Source organism: Lethenteron reissneri, chromosome 12 (assembly GCF_015708825.2).
Source record: "Lethenteron reissneri isolate LAM-NWPU_2019-01 chromosome 12, ASM1570882v1, whole genome shotgun sequence".
In the NCBI taxonomy this organism is placed as follows: Eukaryota; Metazoa; Chordata; class Hyperoartia; order Petromyzontiformes; family Petromyzontidae; genus Lethenteron; species Lethenteron reissneri.
In genome coordinates, this window is record NC_083790.1 from 11,626,933 (window position 1) to 11,650,051 (window position 23,119).

General features: G+C 48.4%; 1 protein-coding gene across 1 annotated transcript in view; it reads right to left on the minus strand.

The window, feature by feature from the left end:
• LOC133341904 (peptidyl-prolyl cis-trans isomerase-like) overlaps nucleotides 1-23,119 on the minus strand; it is a 38,196-nt gene that overhangs the window by 11,361 nt on the left and 3,716 nt on the right. The window contains 2 exon segments of the mRNA XM_061550724.1: nucleotides 1,449-1,537; nucleotides 8,999-9,029. Coding sequence (XP_061406708.1) covers nucleotides 1,449-1,537; nucleotides 8,999-9,029 — 120 coding nt within the window.

Genomic DNA, 23,119 nt, shown 5'->3' on the forward strand with positions numbered 1-23,119 from the left:
CATCCAAGCGCCTTAAAAGCAGTGGTGAAACATCAGAGAAGACTGGGGCTGATCACCGGTTGATGTACCATATTCTCCAAAAGTCGCATGAATTAAAACATTAAAATGTATATATGCATTACTCTTTGGTTCTTTCGGTAAAGTCACGTAGAAATAAATTATATTAACTAATAATAGAATACCACGTTTCCATTGCAACACAAGCAATCATCATCAGGTACAAATGAATGAGAAAACAAACATCGTAAACTTGGGAAATATAATTTAATTTCTTTCTACGTGACTTTACCGAAAGAACCAAAGAGTAATTCCTGCAGTCACGAAAGTTTGGAATCTTGTATCAATGCATGTTTAACTTCTTTTGCACCATACGTAGCTAAGCGTGCTAATCGGAGGTGCGGTCATTCTAAAAATGGTTAAAACCACAACACCGTACACAAAAAAAAAAAAACTCATGAAGAATCACATACTTCTCTGCTTGGTCTTTACATTGAGCGTAGGGGTGGGGAATGTTGTGCTTACTGAGGGCCCATTGAGGACTTTCACACAACCTTTAGCAGTGACAGCAGTAAACTAAGCGCGATAACATTTAAAACCCAGCGTTACCAGGTCAAATGTCTACCCCTCGAGTACTCAATCGGAGCTGCTAAGACGCTTGCTGGGATGGATATGTATAGTTCGTGGGCCACATTCAAGTGGCAGCAGGCATTATGTGTGTGTGGGCCACATTACATGAAGTCGCGGGCCAGATACAGCACAAGTGCTGTGGGTTTCCCACCCTGATTGGATGGAAGACACAGACCAAAAAGACACAGCACTTATCCTGACTTTAAAGTCCCGGTCACGTGCTCTCTAGTGACGTTACCAAGGTGTGACGCCTTTAAAGTCTACAGTAAAGTCACTAAATCACTCCTCATCGTGACTTTTGAAAGTGTTTTTTTTAGACAGCCCTCATCGTGAAGACATTCACCTAGGCTGTGTGTCCGGGGCTGTCTCAAACTGGTTTTATGTTTTTATTATACAACAAAGGCACTTTAAAAAGTCACGATGAGGAGTGATTTAGTGGCTTTACTGTACTGCACATTTACAAGCGTGAGCACCTTCGTAACTTCACTGGGGCGCACCTAACGACGCGACTTCAAAGTCGTTTTTTAATCTCATTACACAACGATAATATCGTCTTGAAGATGCTTTGCTAGCGAGAGCATCTCCTCTTCCGATTCACATTCTCCCCCATTGGTGTGCGTTTGATTCTGCGAAAACTGATACGTTTTCAAAGCTCTCCCAAAAAAAAGAACAGCCTTCATTTTTTGTATTTAAATATAAAAATTGCATTATTTATAGAATGACATTGCCCAGTAGTGACATATAGAGGCAGAAAGTGACATTTTAAAAATTTAATTCTGGACGTGCACCAGCAGAACAAACTCCAGTTGTCGCCGTCTTACCTGGCACATGAACTCCGGAATGACACGGTGGAATTTCGACCCCTTGTATCCGAAGCCTTTTTCCCCGGTGCACAGAGCGCGGAAGTTTTCTATAAAAAAAGAGGCGCAGACAAAACAACACCCGCTTTCTCCGCACGCATCGATACGTTAGCGATTGTTACACATGCCTCCAGATTCAGAGTGTACCGGGCGGAATCCAGTCTCTGCTTCTTGGAGGAGCAAACAATTGTGGACATGGTAGAGTATTATTTATCTAACTGAGTGAGAGATCATATGAACAATTAATTCTCTCCGCTTTTGAAGCTATATAACTTCACTTATATAAACCAAATATAATAATGCCCTTATGCTCCATGGACTACTGGCTCATCATGTTCCAGTTGGGAATTACTATGGCAAGAACCAGTCTGCCACCAAGTTGTGCAGTTTTACCAGATAGTAGTTACTTTATTGACCCTAGAGTGATGATGGTAGGGCTGAGCTAACATTGGCCAGGATATGAAATCAACTGCATGTTTGCAGCCAGGTGCTGCCCCACCGACTGAGCCATATCCTGTTATATGACTAAATTGTTTGGCATAATGTAGTCATAATAATAATTATTATTATTTATCCAGGAAGGCTACACTGAGTCGTCAGACTCTTGCAGGGGGATTCAAAATTGGGCTTTTATTTTAAGATGTGTTCTGCCAATTAATGAGTGTTTATTATACCTGGCTAAAACCCACGCGCGCGCGGGTGCAACACTCGATACCCATGCAGATGGACATGTGAAGAGAGTTCCACAACATTTGTGTGATCTACCAACCGTCACCTCCAGTGCTGTATTATAGGCCACATGCATAGCCACCACTGCCTGGCTATATGCACCGGGGTATCCATGATAATACATTATACTGTAATTATTTATTAATTATAATTAGACAGCAGGTTTGACCTAACATTAACATGGCGGTGCGTTTCAACCATTAAAATACGCGCCATCCGCTTGAAAGTGGACTTTACAGATGCCGTGACGTCTTTCGCAAAAGAGCAGGCCAAATTTATATATTTTTTAATTACCCGAAAATTACTGAATTAGGATGACATATAGCAATCATTATCGCCCCACCACCGCCTCTCTTCCCCGCCACTCTTGAAAACGAGTCATGAGAAATCGGTGAGACTTTCCTGGATTAAACAAGCGTATTTTTTTTTATTTCCCTTCTACGTGACTTTACCGAAAGAACCAAGAAGATAAACAAGCGAAATAATAAATAATAAAGGTAGCTAAAACTATAACCACGCACACACTTTGTATGTGTATTGAACTTCTTTTGCACCATACATAGCCAAGCCTGCTAATCGGAGGTGCGGGGGAAGTAAAAAAACTAAACACAAAAAGCAGTTTTAAAGAAATAAGTTTTCAAACTTGCATAGCTCCAATGGCTTCCTAATATCGGCAGGAAGAGCATTCCAGACGGCCGCAGAAACACATGCGAAAGTGTGCGATGCAGCGACCATCTTTGTTCGATGGCCAGCCAAAATCCGCTGCGAGGATGACCGGAGTTCACGTGATGATGGTTTATTCCCTTGACGAGATCAGCAAAATAATTGTGGTTCATTTGTGGCAATCACTTTGTGTGTAACGAATGCGACCTTGAAATGCATATGATAATGTCGCACTTACAAATAGTGTGAAACTATATCACCCGAATATCATCCCTTTCAACTCGCCGTGTATCTGCCAAGGCATTGGCGAAGCACACATCGCATGGATGTTCAAGACTCCCCCGGGTGTTCCACCAGCACATCGGCCGTGATTGTTTTGAAGGCTTCTGTTCAAGATCACTCAAGCTTTCCGAGTCTTTTTTGTTTTGGCATAAGTTACTCTATCTGTTACAGAACGTCGGCATTCAACCGCACGACTTTAACGGCTGTGAAAATTCAAACTGTTTAATAATCGATGATTGCTTCATGGGCGTAGTTTTTATAGGGATGTAGGGGAGTTACTCCATTGTGTATATAGATTGTATGTTTTATTAATTAAATAACACATTCCTGCGGAGGGCGCTGGTAGGAACGTTGGGTTGCTCGGTCAATGGCCAGGGTCAATGGTGGCGTGGTATATTCCGCAAATATGGCCGACTGTGAGGACGGGCACAAGCCGACGTTGAGTTTTATAAGGGCACCACGGGGTGACCAACCCCTCCCAACCCAGCCCCACCCCTCCCACCCCCCACCCAGCCCCTCCCACCCCCCACCCAGCCCCTCCCCACCCTCCCCTTCCCACCCAGCCCCTCCCCACCCTCCCCACCCAGGCCCTCCCCACCCTCCCCACCCAGCCCCTCCCCACCCTCCCCACCCAGCCCCTCCCCACCCTCCCCTCTCCACCCAGCCCCACCCCTCCCATTTTTTGATGCACGACGGACGGACACAATAATCCCCTGTGGGCTGGTGGAACCAGGTGGTTTCTACCAGTATGAGTTAGAGCCCTAAGTCAGCCTCCTGCTGGATAAATGCCTCCCCATGCCATGTTGATCACGGGGTTGTTTGACTATACTTCACTGTACTGGTCAATACGGATTGGCAAAAGGGGGGCCAGGGGTCATCACGTTCAGAGCATAGTATTCTAACCCCTGTCCCACCACTCCATTCGTATTTAGACGGTCGTGTATTCACATTTGCCCAGGATATAGTTTAGTATTGAGCTCCCGATTATGAGTGTGTGAGTTCCACTCCCAGCCAAGGCCACCTGAGGCCCCTATTCTGGAGCAAATAATACGATCCCCACCAAGTGAACACCAACAGTGTTTGCTCTGTGACCGCATGCACTTGGTCACTGAATATGTAAATTCCAGCTCTCACTCAGGGTCATGAATAGATGAGACTAATCCGATGCCCGTTTGAGCACTGAGCGCTTGAATATCACTCCAGCGCCATTGTGGCGGGATGTTAACTACGTCGCCTGGAATACAGGCGGTCGATCCCGACCCTGATTCCTGTATATTTGGAGTTTGCGTGCTCTCACTGTGGTCGCGTGGATTTTATCCGGGTCTTCCAGTTTTTCCCTCCACATTTAGAAACGTGCGTTTAGATTATTTGGCTGCTATAAATTTCCACATGATAAGCCATTTCGTTGAGCTATCATTTGTGGCCGGGTCGCTTCTGAAAAAGAGCTACATCGCTAATTTGGCCTTACCTGGTGAAATAAAACATCGTTTAATAGTTTATAGTTTCGTGCGATTTACTTACGCAATGTTTCCATATCTGGGGTTTGGGCTATGAGAGTGCGCGACACGATGGGCCCCTCTCGTGAACGATGTCACAAGTTCTTTGACACGCTGTCCAAAGTGGGTGGCGTGCTGTGGTTAATGCGTGTTGCGCATTTTAGCGCGAGGATTGAAAATGACCGACTGAGCGCTTTCATTTGCGCAGAAGTGCTGCTCATTGGGCTATTAATGATAGAGTGTGCATACCAGAGGAAAATTCCACACGCCCCACATTGGCGTGCAAGTGTGGGCATAAACAAAGACAACAATCCCTCGTGTGGCCTTGTGCAAACTGTCTATGCAAGGGCTGTTGGCGAGCACCTACGAAGGCCCGCACGGCACGCCAGCACCACGCCCAGTCAATTTTGTCTCCCCCGATGCTGATGTTTCCACACCACGCCAGGTACTAATTTTCAGGCTGAGTCGACCTAGGGGAGGCCCAGGGCTGATTAAACTATTCGCCACTGTTATTGGTCGTGAGCAGGAATCGAACTCGGGTTACGCTAACCACTGCACCACCACTCAGGGCATAAACACAAGGGATAAAGATCGACATTTATCCTGATAGACGATTGGGGCAAATGTGAGCACGTGTTATAGTTAAGATGGCACATGAAGGAGTCATGTGCATGGCTGGCCACCAAGCCTCTCCAGTGATAGCATTTACACAACACGCTGGGAGCTGAATTCAGGCCGAGTTGACCTAGGGGAAGCCCAGGCTAAGTAAAAACTGCAACTTGCGTGCAATGCCAGGCATCGAACTTCCACTCTGAAATGAGCATTGGGTGTTGCTAATTGACGTGGGTGGACTGAAGCTAGTGGCGGAAATGTCTGTATTGCTACGGAAGAGACCAGTCTCTCAGTAGGACAACCAATGTGGATTTCCCTCGGGATTTTGAACTCACAAAGATCTTCTGATTGCGAGTGGAGTTGCCGAGATCAAAGATAGGGCACTCACCATCACAACATTGCTTTCCGTACACACACACACCAACAAATATCTCCATACAGCCTATAGAGATTCATAATCAACGTTTTTGGGTTTAGATCGCGTTATTTATAAATGTGTCGTAACCCTCCACCACCCGACACGGCCAATCAGTAAAAAAGTGTCACGTTGACAAAGGACAATTAGCCTATAGAGAGTGTTGGTGTAAGTGCTGTTCATGAGCACTTTGGCTTGGTGTCGTCAGCACGATGCCACGCTGTGTTTGTGCTATCGCCCAGGGGTCAGATACCTGTGGCTCCAGAGCCACATGCGGCTCGTTAAGGACTGCCTCGTTACGTTATTCAGATATTTTGCGGCTCTTGAAATATTGCGGGTTTTTTTCTTCACCTAATTCGAAAAAAAATGCTCTTCTTGTTATATTGGTTGCCGATCCCTGGTTTAGACAGCAACCACGTGTACACTCCGCATCAGGCCATATACTCTCGCTTTAAGGCTGAGCCAACTTACAGGAGGACCACCACAGGTACTAAAAACACTTGCCGCCGATGTATTTCAATTTTCACAGGATATGAACATTGGGTATGCCGGCTTCGCGACGCAGCAAACGCACGAACCCACTGCTTCACCGCTCCTTACGCGCACAACCGCGCACACAAAGCCCACGTGGGACACGCGGGGCATTGTGATACGCAGAGATGCGCACAGGCATAGCCCCCCGCAGGATATCGTACAGGCACACACATGCAGGCTAATGCCCACGCACGCGCGCAGATACGTGCGTGTGTGTGTCTGTGCGTGCGAGAGTGGTGGGGTGCGGTCACGGGCGTGGTGGGTCGGGCGGGTTGTCTCAATGCCAGAAGGTGCGGCCGTTTACACTCCGGCTTTCATTATATATATTTTAAATGCCCTCCACGAGTTACAACACTGACCCCACCCGGCTCTGCTCACCTGATTTTAATTTCAAACCTGCAATGGAAAACAGGCGAGCGCGGTAGAATGTACTAAAACAAAAACAACAATAAGAGGCCTGATTATTTACACCAGGTGGGCTGGATAGCCAAGTGGTCGGTCATCGTGCTTGTATTGGAGACAGCCGGCACAGAGTTGAATAGCTCAGTTCCTGCGACGATCTGGACATTCAGATTCGAACAGAATTGGGGGCATTAAAGTCCCGGCAACGTCAGTCGCGACCGTGCGGCTTTTTATATGGTCCGAGTTTGCGCGCTGGTTGCAAAATCTGTCTGCGATGACAGTTATGTAATCTTCGGCACACGAGTTATAAGAACAGCACTCACCCCTGGCCCTGGGCCAGGCGTGGTACGTCGCTGCACTTAATATAATTCAGAAGGCGATCCCTTTGGTTAAAGATGACGTATGGCACAAGCAACGAAGTGAAAATGAGCTATTTAAATCGAAGGCCGTAGCCATGGAGTCAACCTTGGGGGGGACCACATCTTCCAGGGTGTCTGGGGGTCCCAACCCAGAAAAATATCTAAATTTGAAAACTCATTTCCTGCCTAAAATATTAAAAAATTCACATGGGATGGACTTTTTATTTATTTTTTACAATAATGTCTAATAGTGTATTGTATTACATTGCCCTTTTTCTTGTTCATTGTATGTAATGGCAGAGATTAGGGATTAATAAAGTACAATCATAACCACAATAATATAAACATAAATCTATGCATTTATTTATATGAAGACAAGTCCAGATATTGTGGCCAAGGTATAGCAAATTGTTTTTTTTTACTTACATAGCATAGCAATTATTTTTATAGCAATATATTGGGGGGGGGGACATTTTGAGCATATTTGAATATTGAGCATATCTGAATATTGGGGGGGGGGGGGGTGTGCCCCCCCCCCCCAATATATATTATAATTACGGCCTTGGTTTAAATACTGTGCGGTGTAATTGTACTGTGATTGGTGTTTGAGACTGTCCTGGTCTCTTTGAGTTCTCACCTGAGTTCTAAACAAAATAACCTTGAACTTGTTTGGGGTCACGTGCCACTGTGGTGGGCGTTGTCATCATCATCACAATCTATGGGGCAGATAGCCTGTAGGTGTCCACTGCACATTTCATCGCTGTGGTGGAAGGTTGCAAATTCTAATCCTGGTCGGACATTGTTGACTCAGCCCATCATCCATTTGGAGTCAATCGAGTACAACGAGGACTTCATTGTACAAAGTAAATCACATCGATGGCAGCATCCCAAATTTCGCTAGGACAATGATACTTTCACATTTCAACATGGCATCATAATGAACAGGGCAGCACGCACAGAATTCGGGACAGATGTTACTCGTGAACACGCATTAGGTAGCGCGTATGTTCATGATGCCATCACACGTGTTACCCATCATGGGCCGATTCGCCCTAGTGGATACCCAGACCAAATTTAGATACCAATTGCAACTGGTAGTTTACTGGGCAGAGAATCGAACTTGCTATGCCAAAGCTCCAAATACTACACAACCGACACACGCAGATCCCCATGTGGACTGCAGGCCAATGCTTGAATGTGCTGTTAGCGCCTGCAAGGCCACAATAACTCACACACGCGAGTGAAACAGCCCGCAACACGCATGCATTGCCACTTGGCCTGTCTCCTACTAGGTGTTGACTGCAACAGGTACTCCTCAGTGGGCTTTACCTGCTAAGATAACAAACTAATAATGAGTTTTATTTGTATATGTTTAAGTTGTTTACCTTTCCTATACTTTGCACTCGTATCGTGGTTTTTGCCATGTTTGTTGATGTTGTAACCTTCTTAACCACCCCCACTGGACATCTGTGAAAAATGGCTTGTAGCTCATCGGTTTCCTCCTGTAAAAAAACAATTCTGAGGTACTCAATTTAGGCTGAATCAACCTAGAGGAGGGTCGGACCAAGTACAGGTATCAATTGCCACTGGTGTGCATGGCCAAGATCGCCGCGGTGGCGAGATGTTAACTACCTCGCCCAGTATGCAGTCGGGCGTGGGTTCGATCCCGACCCTGACGCTCGTAAATTTGTAATTTGCGTGTTCTCACTCCCCGTAATCGTGTAGAATTTTCTCCAGGTCTTCCTTTGGTTTTCCCCTCCACATTTAGAAACGCGCGTTTAGAGCTTTTGGCTGCTTTAAATTTCCACGTGATGAGCCACTTCGTTGAGCTAATCATTTGTGGCCAGGTCGCATCTGAAAAAGATCTGCATAGCTCAGTGGGCCTTACCTGCTAAAATAAAAAAAAATAGGTCAGTAGTTTAGAACCCCCAAGTTGCTAGTGTGGTCATGCAGCAACTTTTCACTGCACGACATTCGCACACTCACAAACCTAATGTGCAAGGTGGGACCGTTCCTTACCTGCAGTCTTGGGCACAACATCAGCCCGCAGCTGCAAAGCAAAAGGAGAAGAAAACGAAACATTAATCACATGATAACTACTCAGGGATCGATGGAAACGGACCTCATGTGCTTTACACGAGCACACGTCTGCTTTTGCAATTCACTGCGACATTTTTCAATGTAACGTTTACAAAAACATAAATGCACTGTTACGGCCCCTAATATGCAACACTGTATACAAAGTCAATACAAAATATACTGTTATACCGTGTGTACAGTTTCACCAGCGATCCCAACATTGACGATTTAAATCATAATAGAGGGGGGGGGGTTGGGTTAGATCGCGTAAATATATAAATGTGTTGTTAAAACCCGCCACCACCCGACACAGCCAACTAGTAAGGGTTGTCACGTAAACAGAACGTGCCAATTCGTGACTAGTACAGCACACCGGTGTGTTGGAGAGCCAAGCAACAACAAATCTGGCTGTTGCCTGATGAAGCTAGTTGTAATTAATGGCGAAACGTCGAACTCAGATTGTAAATGTTGTACAACCCTTACTAGTTGGCTGTGTCGGGTGGTGGCGGGTTTACACGACACATTTATATATTTATTCGATCTAACCCAAAAAACCTCGATTATGGATTATTTAAATCATACTTGGGATAGGTAACCGACTATAATTATATTGCATAAAGATTCCAATTATTATTCGTGCCTGCACGTGTAAACACGCACCAATCATACAAATTACACATCTCACTCTGTTGGTCCCAATCTGTTAATATTTCCATATATGTGCCACGTGACGTATTTATGTATATGTATGTGTGTGTTGAACTTCTTTCGCACCCTACCTAGCCAACCGTGCTAAATCGGAGGTGAGTATGCGGACAGCTGCCAATATATAAATTCGTATTTTTTAAACGACACATTTCTGAAATACAAAAAAAATCTCTACGTGTGCTATGGAGTATATTACAGTATACAAATGAAACGAATAAACATGACGTTTTTTTATGATACCAAAAGCCATAACTGTGCACGAGCTCCATTGAGGTTAGAGGGATGCCACACCCTTGGGCACGTTGCCCACTATACAGTGAGGATAAAAAAAATTAAAATGTATTTGATTTTAAACAAGGAAGCCACTCAGACGAAGCTTTGGAAGTTTCTCCCACCATTTCCCGGAATGAAAGATTGTATTTGTTAGGCTCTTAAGAGTCCAGGGCAAAATCCAATGCATTCCCAGGGTGCAAGGTCACGTGCTTCAACATATTTTAACAATCGTTTTCCAAGTGCTTTATTGGCGAATTTGTATTGTTGTCAATACAGTTTTCTGGGAGACAGATGTAGACATCATTGTCTACTGCTCGATGCCACATTCGAAGGAAGATTTCTAGGTATGCAGCCAAGTGAGGCAAACAGTCGAATTCGACGCAAGTACCTCCACACACATACCGACTTGTTGTCTCATCCACGCGGTGTTCAAACCACCGCACGACAGCTCAATACACTTATTGTCCCCCCTCTCCCCTCCCACTGGTCGACTTTGAAATGCCTTCTCGTCAGCTCTTTCCCAGACTCTGAACATCGCCGCTCAACTCGAGAAAGGTATCAGCTCTCATATCAACTACAACTTCTATGGTGCTGTTTGTTGCTGGCTTCGTGACGTTGCTCAGGAACGGGAAACTAAAATTACCCTATGGTATGGAGTGGGCATTGCTCGTCTCGTTTTCCCTCCCATCGCACTGTTATTAACCACAACAAAATACACATCCCGCATGTGACATACGATATACTTCAGCATATCTGCTGCTTATTAATGTAGCAGCTTGTCATTGCAAATCTCACACTGTGTAGGTTATATGAAGTAAACCTCTTACGAGCAATGACTCAGCAGTGATATTAGGGGCCATGCTGTGCGTTAGCCGAGCTTTCAGACAATTTTCCGTGATAAAAAATCAGCATTCTATTTGATTTGTTATCGGTTGTTGACAGTATTGCATACAGCATCGAAGAACTGTTATCCGTTAAAAACAACAACAACAGTTAATCATAGGGCGCCTCCGTTAAGAGGTTCGTCCCACTATCTGTTTGCGACTGAAGTTTTTTGTGTGTGCGTGCGTTGTCTGCCTGCCCAAACGAGCAGAACCGTGGCACTCATTTCCATTGGCAGCCCAGTCGGCGGTGGTGGAAATCCTCACATTCCCACGGTGGGAGCCAGCCTGCCGCGTAGGGCAACCACTGGTCACTTGACAGAAAAGTGGTCGTCAATTTGCTTATGGCTTTATTTTGGTGATCCGAAAAGTGTTTTGGTTTGGCCATGTTTGTTTGTTGTAATACGGAGTTAATCTAAGTTGTCTTGTGGTTGTTGTTGTTGTTTGACTTACATCCCACTGGGATTTTTGCACAGCGTTGGTGTACGGTGCTTTTTTTCTGGAAGACTTTGCAGTTTTTTCCTGGATTTTTCTGTTTGCGCATAGTTACTTTAAGATGTTTTCTTGTTCATGTTTTTGTTTTTTGTTTGTTGCGGTTGCATCCGATTCAAGAGCCGAATGGCTCACAGGGCTATACCAAATAAATGAAACTGATAGTCCCTTGGGGGAACGATAGGCCCGGGTCGGTCCCCAGACGCGCTCTGAACCCGCCACATACCCAGTCGCGTGTGATGAGCTCCACCCACACCCCTCCAATCCCCATCAGAACACTAAAACACTTTAAATCAAATATCACATACTGGATATATATAAAAAAAATAGACACGTCACAAAATGCATATTAACAATATTTTTATATGCATATTAACACTATTAACAATAAAGTAAATATGCATATTAACAATAATGTTAATATGTGTTTAAATAGTGGCGTTGTCTATTCTCAAATATTATTATATACTGTATATATAAATAACTTAAAACAAATACGTCACAAATGCACGTTAATAATAGCCTCAATGTGTGTTTGAACAGTTCTCGTTGGTAGATTCGTGGCTTCGCCGTGCAAGCAGAATCCTGTGTGTGACTCACATTGTGTCGAACACTCGTTACGTTGTCGACAGCCACTTTTCAGGCCTCACAGTCTGCCCTCTGGTGCAAACTTAGGGTTCACTTGATTGGACACACGTAGTTAAGTACACGTGTCGCCAAATAAAACACAAATCCCAATCTGTTTAGCACGGGCATCTTTTGTGCATTAATCACCGTATGAAATTATCCAAGTTTGTTGCATAAGAACCATTTTACTCCCGAGTGGCAAAATGGGCTTAAATCCAGCTCTTTGAGAGCTCTGATGGTGGGTGCTTGATGGAGGAGCTTGCACGGAGATTTGTGGTGGAGGAGGCCGGATAGATGCCAAGAGGAGAGTGCACCTGCAGTTGCTTGGATAGTGTCCCGCGGCCGGCAGTTGAAGGTTCACTAACTCTTTTGAAAAGAAACCAAATTTAATTGCAGCGTGCAAGCGGCTCTAAAATAACGACTGCTTATGCAATATCACACCAGTCATAAAGCTGACATCAGACACAACTTGATGACCATAAACATGATGCTGTTTTGTGGCTCAGACGGCTAATAAAATACGTCTGTGTTATATCACTGAGTCAGCATACCTGAGACCCTCGGTTCGAGTCAGTCCCCCGGTGCTGCTTCCCAAAAATAACATTCTGAAGTGTCTTACACGAATTTGGACAGAGAGAAGCTTTGTGAACATTTCTATGTGCGCGTAATCTCACAAAGTGTGGTCCTACAAGCCCACTGGGCAAAGTGGTGGGGATGCGTGGTCGCGCTCATACATCCGTGACTATGCACCGAGCACTATGGGAGTGGCAGTCAGCTGGGACGCACGCGTGAAGGATGACGTCCAACTGCTGCCCATTGTTATGACGCTCCTGTGCAGGCGACACGTGCCTCCTGCCTTTGTATGTAATGCTAATTTTAAACTATGTTTGCTTTTGTTTTACCAGGCAAGGGCCCACTGAGCTATGTAGCTCTTTTTTCCAAAGCGACCTGGCCACAAATGATATCTCAACGGAGTGCCTTGTCATGTTGAAATGTATTGGAGCCAAATACTCTAAATGAAAGTTGATTCTAAATGTGAAGAGGAAAACCCGGAGGAGCCGGAGAAAAATCCACACGACCACAGAGAAAGAGACATGCAAACTCCAAATATACAGCAGGTGTCAGGGTCGGGATCGAACCAACAAACTCCTGTATACCAGGTGAGGGAGTTAACATTTTGCTATCGTAGCGCCTCTTCACAGGGTGCTTTAAAAACAATGTCAACACTTCTGAGAATTTGCAACAATACCACAATAAATGTGCCTCCGGGCTCTGGAGGCCACCTGGAGAAGATTCCAGGCACGCGTTGACAGTGATGCTATTAACATACATTTGTTATCATGTTGCAGTGTATTATCCGTTTTTTTGCCATTAAAAATTATAGTCCCATATAAGTGTTAAAAAATTAAGAATCCTGTATAAATGTGCATGTAATATACATGTAGTCGAAAAAAAACCTCCCAAAATTATGCCCTGATGAATGTTGGATTTGCTGCACAGAGGAGCGCGGATGATATTTGCAGCTCCGCTGTTTTTTTGCGCGTGGGAGGGAGCTGGGGTAACCCAGAGAACACATTCCTGCTGTGGAGGGAGCTGGTAGGAACGTTGGGTTGCTCGGTCAATGGCCAGGGTCAACGGCGGCGTGGTGTATTCCGCAAATATGACCGACTGTGAGGGCGGGCACAAGCCTGCCCTCACAGTCGGTTAAACGTTTAAGGGCACCACGGGGTGACCAGCCCCTCCCCACCCAGCCCCTCCCCACCCTCCCCACCCAGCCCCTCCCCACCTTCCCCTCTCCACCTAGCCCCACCCCTACCATTTTGGATGCACGACGGACGGACAGAATAATCCCCTGTGGTCTGGTGTAACCAGGAGGTTCCTACCAGTAAAGTCCACATATAAGAATCAACAATATGCGACACTCCGCAGAGACGTATTCAAGAATCAAATTCTGCATTGTCATCTCCTGGCTACCTCACAGCCTCGCTGGAGGGTCCACAACAACAAACAACTATCATCCGCAGCCCTATTTATTCCTATTAAGTTCACAAGTAATGTGACAGCGATCAACCCCGGCCTCAAAAGTTCCATATGGCAGGTGCGCATAAAACCCGCGGTTATAAACCGAAGAGCAAGTAAACTGAATTCATGAACCAACAAGCAGGTATTTAAACTTAAACAAATTCCCGTTCAAGAGTAAGAGCGGGGAGCGGCGTCAGGCGCCGTTGTGGCCAAATCATTGAGCACGATCAATAACAACATGCAGTCAATGCCAACGATTCATTCGCGGATCGAGATGCTCACGCAATGGTCCCTTTATTTGGTTGGCTAAGCGCCGCTTTTATACTGGTAGGAACCCACTGGTTCCACCAGTCCACAGGGGATTATTGTGTCCATATTCTAGATTTGAAGCTTTCGTGACTGCAAGGATTCATACTTTTAGTTCTTTCGGTAAAGTCACATTGGTAAAAAATGAAATTTAAATAAATAAAAATACATAAAAATCACGACGTTTCGGAGGCAACACAAGTATCCGTCATCAGGTGGGACCGTCACAGCACGATTTGCTGCAGCAAACCGTCACAGCCAGATTTGCTGCATCAAGTGAGGCAAGGATTCATTTAAGGGATTACATCTTGAATCCTTGCCTCACTTGATGCAACAAATCTGGCTGCGACGGTCCCACCTGATGACGGAGACTTGTGTTGCCTCCGAAACGTCGTGATTTTTATTTATTTTTAATTTGAATATCATTTTTTACCTACGTGACTTTACCGAAAGAACTAAGAGTATGATTATTGTGTCCGTCCGTCGTGCAGGGAGGGGCTGGGTGGGGAGGGAGGGGAGGGGCTGGGTGGGGAGGGACTGGGTGGGGAGGGTGGGGCTGGGTGGGGCTGGGTGGGGGGTGGGAGGGGTGTTGCTGGGTGGGGAGGGGCTGGGTGGGGAGGGTGGGGTTGGGTGGGGAGGGGAGGGTGGGGAGGGGCTGGGTGGGGAGGGTGGGGCTGGGTGGGGAGGGGCTGGGTGGGGAGGGTGGGGCTGGGTGGGGGGTGGGAGGGGTGTTGCTGGGTGGGGAGGGGCTGGTCACCCCGTGGTGCCCTTATAAAATTCAACGTTTAACCTACTCACGCCGGCTTGTGCCCGCCCTTACAGTTGGGCATATTTGCGGAATACACCACGCCGCCGTTGACCCTGGCCATTGGCCGAGCAACCCAACGTTCCTACCAGCTCCCTCCGCAGGAATGGGTTTTCCGTCAGCTTTTATTGTATTACAGCGCCCCCAACCACTCAGCTGAAGTTCATTCCTTTTTCAAAGAGCCTCTTGCGCGCGCGCGCACACACAGCGCATTGTTACCCAGGTGGCTGTGAAACAGAAGCATCGGGCAGCACTTGCCTCGTGTGCTGCCTCTCGGGCAAGAGAGTGGTGGAAACTCCACGCACAGTCACGTGTCAAGAGGTCAGTGCCCCCACGTGTGATTTCCATCAAAGCAGTGCTCGTTTAGCGACGCTGGAGGAATGATGATTGGTCAGAGTCGACCGTGAAAGCCACAATTTTAACTTGTAGCGGCTTAAAATATCCGCCTGCCGCTAATTGTTCGTTGCAGATTTTTTTCTCGGTCTCTATTCGGAGGCACGGCAATGGCGTGTTCATGATCCCATTCCCGCGGAGACACTTTTGAGCAAACGAATAGAATGCTCCCACTGTGTTGCGCCGTTTCTGCACACTGCCAGATGTGGCTCGCTGAACACCTGTGCTGATAAACATACCGGTTTGCAATGGCAGCGTCGGAAATATGCCAGGTTTACCTTTCACAGTTTTTATTTGCAGATGCAATGTGTATGCGGTTGGTGCGTCATCATTCGTTCATTCAATTTATTTTTTTGGTAAAAACTCGCAGACCCCCCCACACACTAAACAGGGCATGGCAATACATTACAGTGTAAGTTACCACTCGCATTTATTTCCAATAGCTATCGAATACATGATCAGTTTGGTGAAACTTGCCAATGCACGACTAAAGTCCAAATGACATTAAACCCTTCGGAAGTACGTATATGTAACCGAGAACAATTATGTAACTTTCAAATTGCAAGAAGAAATGTAGATAATCATGTTCTTAGGTTCGCTTATTCAAGATGAAGTATCGATGATAAAGAAACAAACGACAAACTTGCCATGTGCAGTCCAGTACCAAATGTTCTCTCTGTTCCCACCATTTTACTATCAACTATTTATATATATTTGGAATCGTCCCATGGAAGCCAAGTAATCGAGAATCTGCCTTTGATGTCTGTTCAATGGCTCTAAGTTTTTTTTCTTTTTCCACAAGCCTGTTTTGCTTCAATTGTATATTTCACTCATGTGCGTTCAATATGCAACGCTCGCAACCACTGGCAAAGATGCCAACGTTAGCCGGTGTGGGCAGACAAAGCGAGCCGCGTTCGTGCATCACGCAACTGGTGCGCTTCGCAGCGGTTTGCAAACTCAGACAAAAAAATTTGCTTCGCGAGGCGAAGAGGGTCTTTGGCAAGAACCCACCCAGACCCTGGGCCACGGAGGGGCGGTTACCGCCCGCGCTTCCCAAGACAAATGGCATCGACTGCAACTCTATTTGTGTGTCACTCGCGGACGTTTCATAACCAGGGGGGAAATAATGCAAATGACGTATCTACGGAATCTTTTATGCGAGTGTCAAAACGATGAGGGGGGGGGGGGGGATTGGCTTTTTGCCCTCTCTGATAACAGAGTAGGCGTTAATGTATTCAAACAATGCAAATACAGGCAATGCAAAAACGATGTTTTAGATTTTGATTACGTTTTCCTTACCGTGGCGCACAGTGTCATATGTTTTTTAAGCCAAGTGGAGGCTTGTCTCTTTCACAAGAGAAATGCACGCAATGGCATGGGTTCAGAGTACTGTATAATAATGTATTGCTAAATGTGAATTAAAATGTATTGTTTATTTGAATATGATTTAACGATGCTGTATTTAATTGTTATTTTCATAATAATACAGGACACATTTTGAACACATTATTCATTTACAAAAAAGTGATTAAATGGAAGTTTAATGTGGCACAGAATAAAACGCATTGGGGAATGCGTCCACAATTTTCGATGGGGCCCTGTCTACACCAAAGAAACCTGATTACAGAAACAAACAGGAACTAAACAATGCAAAATGAACCGTACATGGTGACTTTAGAACCAGCATAAACTAACAAAACGCATCGCATGTACAACATTCATAACCTAGAGTCTGTAAAGTACGTTCACTTGGAAGAAAATCAGCGGTCCAAAAGTCACCTGAGTTTGATTCCCAGCCAGGGCTAAAATAAGTGGTGGGTGACATCCGAACCAAATCCTATTTCCCATCCCTTCTTCAACCCAGACTTGACCAGAGTGGTGAAGTATGGTAATGGGAGGCTTTTATCCAGCAGTAGATTGACAAAGGTCTTTAAATGTTTCAAATCCATTGTATCCCGTCTGTAAACGCCTGTAATATATCGTTAACCTTTAGACTGATTTGCAAAATTAACTAGACAATACAGTGGACACATATGTAGAGGTGATACGCGCTGGGATTAGAGATCGTATGCCAGCGCGTAATGATTGGCTGTGTAGGTGGTGACGCGCGCTGACGGTGGAGGATCAGGGGTCAGCGCGGGGTCGTGGGTTACGGGGTACTGATTGGCTGTGGGCCGGTGACGTGCTGAGAGGGAGTGATCGGGTGGCAGCGCGGTGTGATTGGTGGAGGAGTGTTAACACGCGCTGGGGAAAACGGATCGTAGAGAGAGTGCGTCGTGATTGGTTCATTAAGGAGCGATGCTCACGTTGAAGTACGCATCAGCTCCGCCTCTCGTGAGCAGGGGCTATAAAAGGGGATGCACACAGGCGTGAGGGCAGTGTGTAACCAGCGAAGAATGAAGACGGGGATGAAGACCTAGGGCCCTGCGGTACCTAGTCCCGCTGTCCTAACGGGACCGGGACTCTGTGTAACCCAGAGGCGAGTGTAGTGTGTGTAGCCATAGGCATAAGGTCTACACGAGCCGACTGCAGTGTGTGTAGCCAGGGACATAGGGTCTACACGAGTCGAGTGTATGGTGTAGCCAGAGGCATAGGGTCTACACGAGTGAAGGGTATCGTGTGTAGCCAGAGGCCTAAAGTTTACACGAGAGTAGTGGAGTGTGAAGTCGGAAGAAAGGAGACTACACGTTGTATTTTGACACGTAAAGATTTAATAAAAAGTGTGTTCCCGTCAAGAAGTTCCTGCCGTCAATTCCCATACTTCAACTGGCGTCAGAAGTGAAACGGTCTTCCAAGCATGGATACAAGGAGGAACCGTCGGACCCACGGGATTGACCACGGGGACAACCTCGACGACGCGGGCCAGCTGCCATCGGGGGGTGAGGAAGAGGAGTTGCCCACGGGGCAGGATCCGCCGACGGCGCCGGACGAGCGACGGGGGACTGACGCCGTGCTTCGCGAAGCGCACTCCCGTCTGGCGGAGCTGCTGCTCGCCGCCGCGTCCATCCTGGCGGAGATCAGCTCGTCGGGAGGAGCGGGAACGGCGGCCGACGTTCTGCAGGGTCGCCCTGCAGATTCCCGCCAAAACCATTTGGCGATGCCCGCCATTTCATCTGCACCGACTTTTGGCGGGAACGGCCATCACCACGTGGCAGCGGTTCTCCATGCGCGCCCGCTGACGTCACCAATGCGCGCGGCGGACCGCCATCACACACCCGCCGATGGGGCCGCCATCTTACACACCGACGGGGCGGCAGAGAGGAAGCACGAGGAGGAGGACGACTTCATCTTTCAGCAGCGCCTTCCCACGTTGTCAGCCTTCAAAGCGGAAGGCGGGGATTGGAGCCAATTTCAGCGCAGATTTTTGGCGCATCAGGAGATGTCCGCCTGGTCCGACGCTACGGCACTGCGGGCACTGCCTGCCATGCTGGATGACAACGCGCTCGCGGCCTTCACGTCCGCACGCAGGTCGGACCGCTCCACGCTCAAAGATGCGCTGGCTCTCATGGCCAAGGTCTATGGTCCTCCCTCCGCGTGCCGCCATCATTTTTATGCAAGACGGAAGGCGGACACGGAGACCGTGCTCGCCTACCGCACGGCGTTGCTTGCTCTCGCCGACGCCGCGTTCCCTCGTATGGACGAGGAGGGCCAAGATGCCATGGTTTTGGAGCAGCTGCTCAAGTTGGCGCAGGACCTGGGGGTCCCCATCAACACGGCCGATGAGACCGATATTTCATCCTTACGGGTCGCCACAAGCATACAAGCGCACGAGGTCCTTCAACGTAAACAGGGAGTCGTCTGCAACGCTGCCGTGGCCTCAACTCCGGGCCCAGTTGTCACCGTGCCCCAAGTCGTCAGCCCACGAGAGGAGGCGTTCATCGCGGGACGACCGGGGGACTGGAGATCGGGGGGTCGTTCGCCTCTGCGAGCGGCCCGCAAGCTGGAGCAACCGAGATCTCCGACGACTGTCATCACCTGCTATAACTGCGGCCTCCGGGGCCACGTGGCCTCCGGTTGCCGCGCCCCACGTCAGCGCGCCATGGGACCTCGGCTGGACGACGACCAAGGCCCCAAGTCGTCCCTGCAAACCCCGGCAAGTCGCGGCACCTCACATGCTCGGCCCGCATACTCGGCACATATGGGTCGTCGCGTTGTGGCGGGGGAGAGCCGAGTAGAGTTCGGGGATTCGGTTCAGAGAGGGCGATTCGGCCGGGACCGGGGAGACATTAAATGGTCGGAGTTGGGGCACAGAATAGTGGCTGCCTCAGCGGGTTCATCCGTCGTTACCGGATCTATTGATGGGGTCGAGGTCAGGGTGTTAGTGGACACGGGGGCATCGGCGACTATTATATCGGATCTCATTTATAATATTCTCCCTGTACAATGTCGTCCGCTTCTTCCGGTGGATGTGCCATTTTACGCCGCTAACGGGGGATCATTGGGCATTATCGGTCAGATTAGGGCGTCCATTTGCATTGGTGATATCAAATTGTCGGGACCCGTTTTTGTTTCGTCCTCCCTGGCGGTCCCTTGTCTATTGGGCACTGATTTTTTGGCAAAAATGTCCATCAAAATTCTCATTGATCAACGTTGCATTGAACTACCATCGGGTCGCCGTATTTCATTTTTGACGAGCCCTAATGAAATTCGGACGGCGTGCGCTACCATACAGGCGTTAGCGACACAGACCGTGCACGTGCCCCCGGGTTCACAAATGTTAATTCCCCTCCGGTTGCGGAAGCCATGGGTGAAGGAGGCCTCTGAACAGGGCATGCTTTTGGGTCCTTCTAATAGGGCTGTTGGTGGTCTCGATTTGTCGGTGGCTCACACTTTGGTGGGGGCAGACAGGGATCCGTTTGTGATGGTTTTAAACACTGGTGCGCGGCCGGCCGTCATTCAGCAGGGCACCGTGCTAGCTCACGTGGCGCGGGTCCCTGCGGAGGAGAGGCTGGTTGCGCAGGCGGATGCGAGTCCCACGGAAAACGTTACATTGAAGGAGGACCTCGATTGGGTTGATTCGCTGTGCGCGGACTCTGACGAGTTGTCAGCGGTACAGTTGGGTGCGCTGCGCGGGTTGCTCATTGAATTTTCGGATGTCTTCAGTAAACATAAGTATGACATTGGGTGCACGGACCTGCTACGCCACCACATTGAAACGGGCGATGCGGCACCGGTCAGGCAAAATCCCTTCCGACTGAGTCCTGCTGAGAAGGAACATGTTCAGTCGGCAGTTAACGATATGCTAGAAGCCGACATTATTTCGCCTTCCTCCAGTCCTTGGGGAGCACCTATTGTGCTCGTTAAAAAGCAGGACGGGTCCCTGCGATTTTGCGTCGATTTCCGTCGCCTGAATAAGATCTCTGTGGCCGACGCGTATCCGCTCCCCAGGATGGACGAGTCTCTCGACGCATTGTCTGGTGCGCGATACTTTTCGACTCTTGATTTATTATCCGGATTCTGGCAGTTGCCACTCGACGAAGAGTCTAAGCCTAAGACCGCATTTCGGACTCCAGGGGGCCTGTTTCAGTTTAACCGGTTACCCATGGGACTTCACTCCTCTCCGGCGACGTTTCAGCGTCTTATGGAATTGGTTTTGTCGGGCTTGCAGTGGGATACGTGCCTCATTTACCTTGACGATGTCATTGTTTTCGGTAAAACGTTTGAAGAACACCTCCAGCGATTGAGGGGGGTGTTCTTGCGAATGCGATCGGCTAAATTAAAGTTTAAACCGGCCAAATGCCACCTTTTTCGTAAATCCGTGAGGTACTTGGGTCACATTGTCGACTCTTCGGGGATTTCTACCGATCCTGCGAAGACGGACTGTGTCAGTTCGTGGCCAACGCCCACGTCAGTGTCAGACGTACGCAGTTTCATCGGTTTTGCTTCGTATTATCGCCGATTCGTTGAGCACTTTGCCACCATTGCAAAACCCTTGCACGCTCTAACGGCGAAAGGAGTGAAGTTCCGATGGGGACCGGAGGAGGAGGCTGCATTCTGCTTCCTCCGGGACGCCTTGGTTAGGGCCCCACCCTTGCGCTATCCGGACTTCGCAAGTCCCTTCTTGCTAGACACGGACGCTAGCAACACGGGCATTGGGGGAGTGCTGTCCCAAGTCGTTGGAGGGGTCGAACGAGTGGTCGCCTATGGTAGCAGGGTGTTGTCGCCGGCAGAGCAGCGCTACTGCGTCACCCGTCGCGAACTGCTTGCCATTGTTTTTTTTGTACAACAATTCAGGCCATATCTCTATGGTCGTCATTTCACGGTCCGGACGGACCACGCAGCGCTCCAGTATTCATTGCGGGTCGCCCAGCCCTCGGGCCAATTGTCGCGGTGGTTGGAAGTCCTCCAGGACTATCAGTTCACGACTACGTACCGTAAAGGCTTGCGACACACAAATGCCGATGCCCTGTCGCGGTTGTTGCCTTGTCACAAATGTGCGTGCTTATCGGGATCGGCGCGCTGTAAACCGCCGGTTACGGAAGGTAGGGAGGCGTTGGTTGCGGCCGCGAGCACATCAATTGGGGATGGTCCCGCTACCCCTGGGGGTCAGGACTCGCTGCTCTCAATGTCATTGATTGAGTGGGGCCGTCTCCAAATGGCGGACAGCTCCCTGCTGGCATTGCGCCGCAAGACGGGGGGTTCCGAGGGTAACCACGACCGAACTGGCTCCTACGAGCTTAAGCAAGGCCTATTGATGAGATGGGACAGTTTGTCCCGGCGGCATGCGATTGTGGTGCCTGCTGCTGTGAGGGGGAAGGTTGTCTTGGCCGCACACGAACGCCTCTTGCATTTGGGAGTTAACAAAACGCTTGCCCTGCTTCAGCGTGACTATTATTGGCCGGGAATGGGGGGTGACGTGGTGAATATTCTGAAGGGTTGTGTTGAGTGCGCCAGACGGAAACCACCGCCTGTGCCAGCTAATCCACCGCTGCAATCCATCCAGGTCTCGCGCACTAACGAGCTCGTTGCACTCGATATTCTGGGGCCTTTTCCGGTCACGCCTAGGGGTAATAAGTACCTGTTGGTGGGGGTCGAATATTTTACCCGGTGGCCTATGGCGTGGCCACTCGCCAACCAGTCGGCGGCGACTGTGACGGACGCCTTTGTCCAGGGCTACGTCCTGGACAAGGGGGCTCCCGAACGCTTGCTGACTGACCAAGGGAAGAATTTTTCGAGTAAATTACTGCAAGAGGTGTGCGACCTGTTGGGTACCAAGAAGGTGCGTACCTCCCCGTACCACCCGCAGACGGACGGGATGGTGGAGAGGCTTAACAGGACATTGACTTCTATGTTGTGCCAGCAGGTGTGTGAGGCGCATGTTGATTGGGACCTGCAGGTCCCTGGGGTCCTCGCCGCGTATAGAATGGCCCCCCATGCAGCTACGGGATTTTCCCCGTTTTATCTGATGTACGGTCGGGAAGCCGACCCGCCCATGGAAACGCAGCTGGGTCTGTCCGCACCACGAGCTAATTCGAAATTGGCAGAGCATATTAAATTTAATATTCATAAGCTGACAGAGGCAAGGGAGGCCGCACGGCTTAATTCACGGGCTCG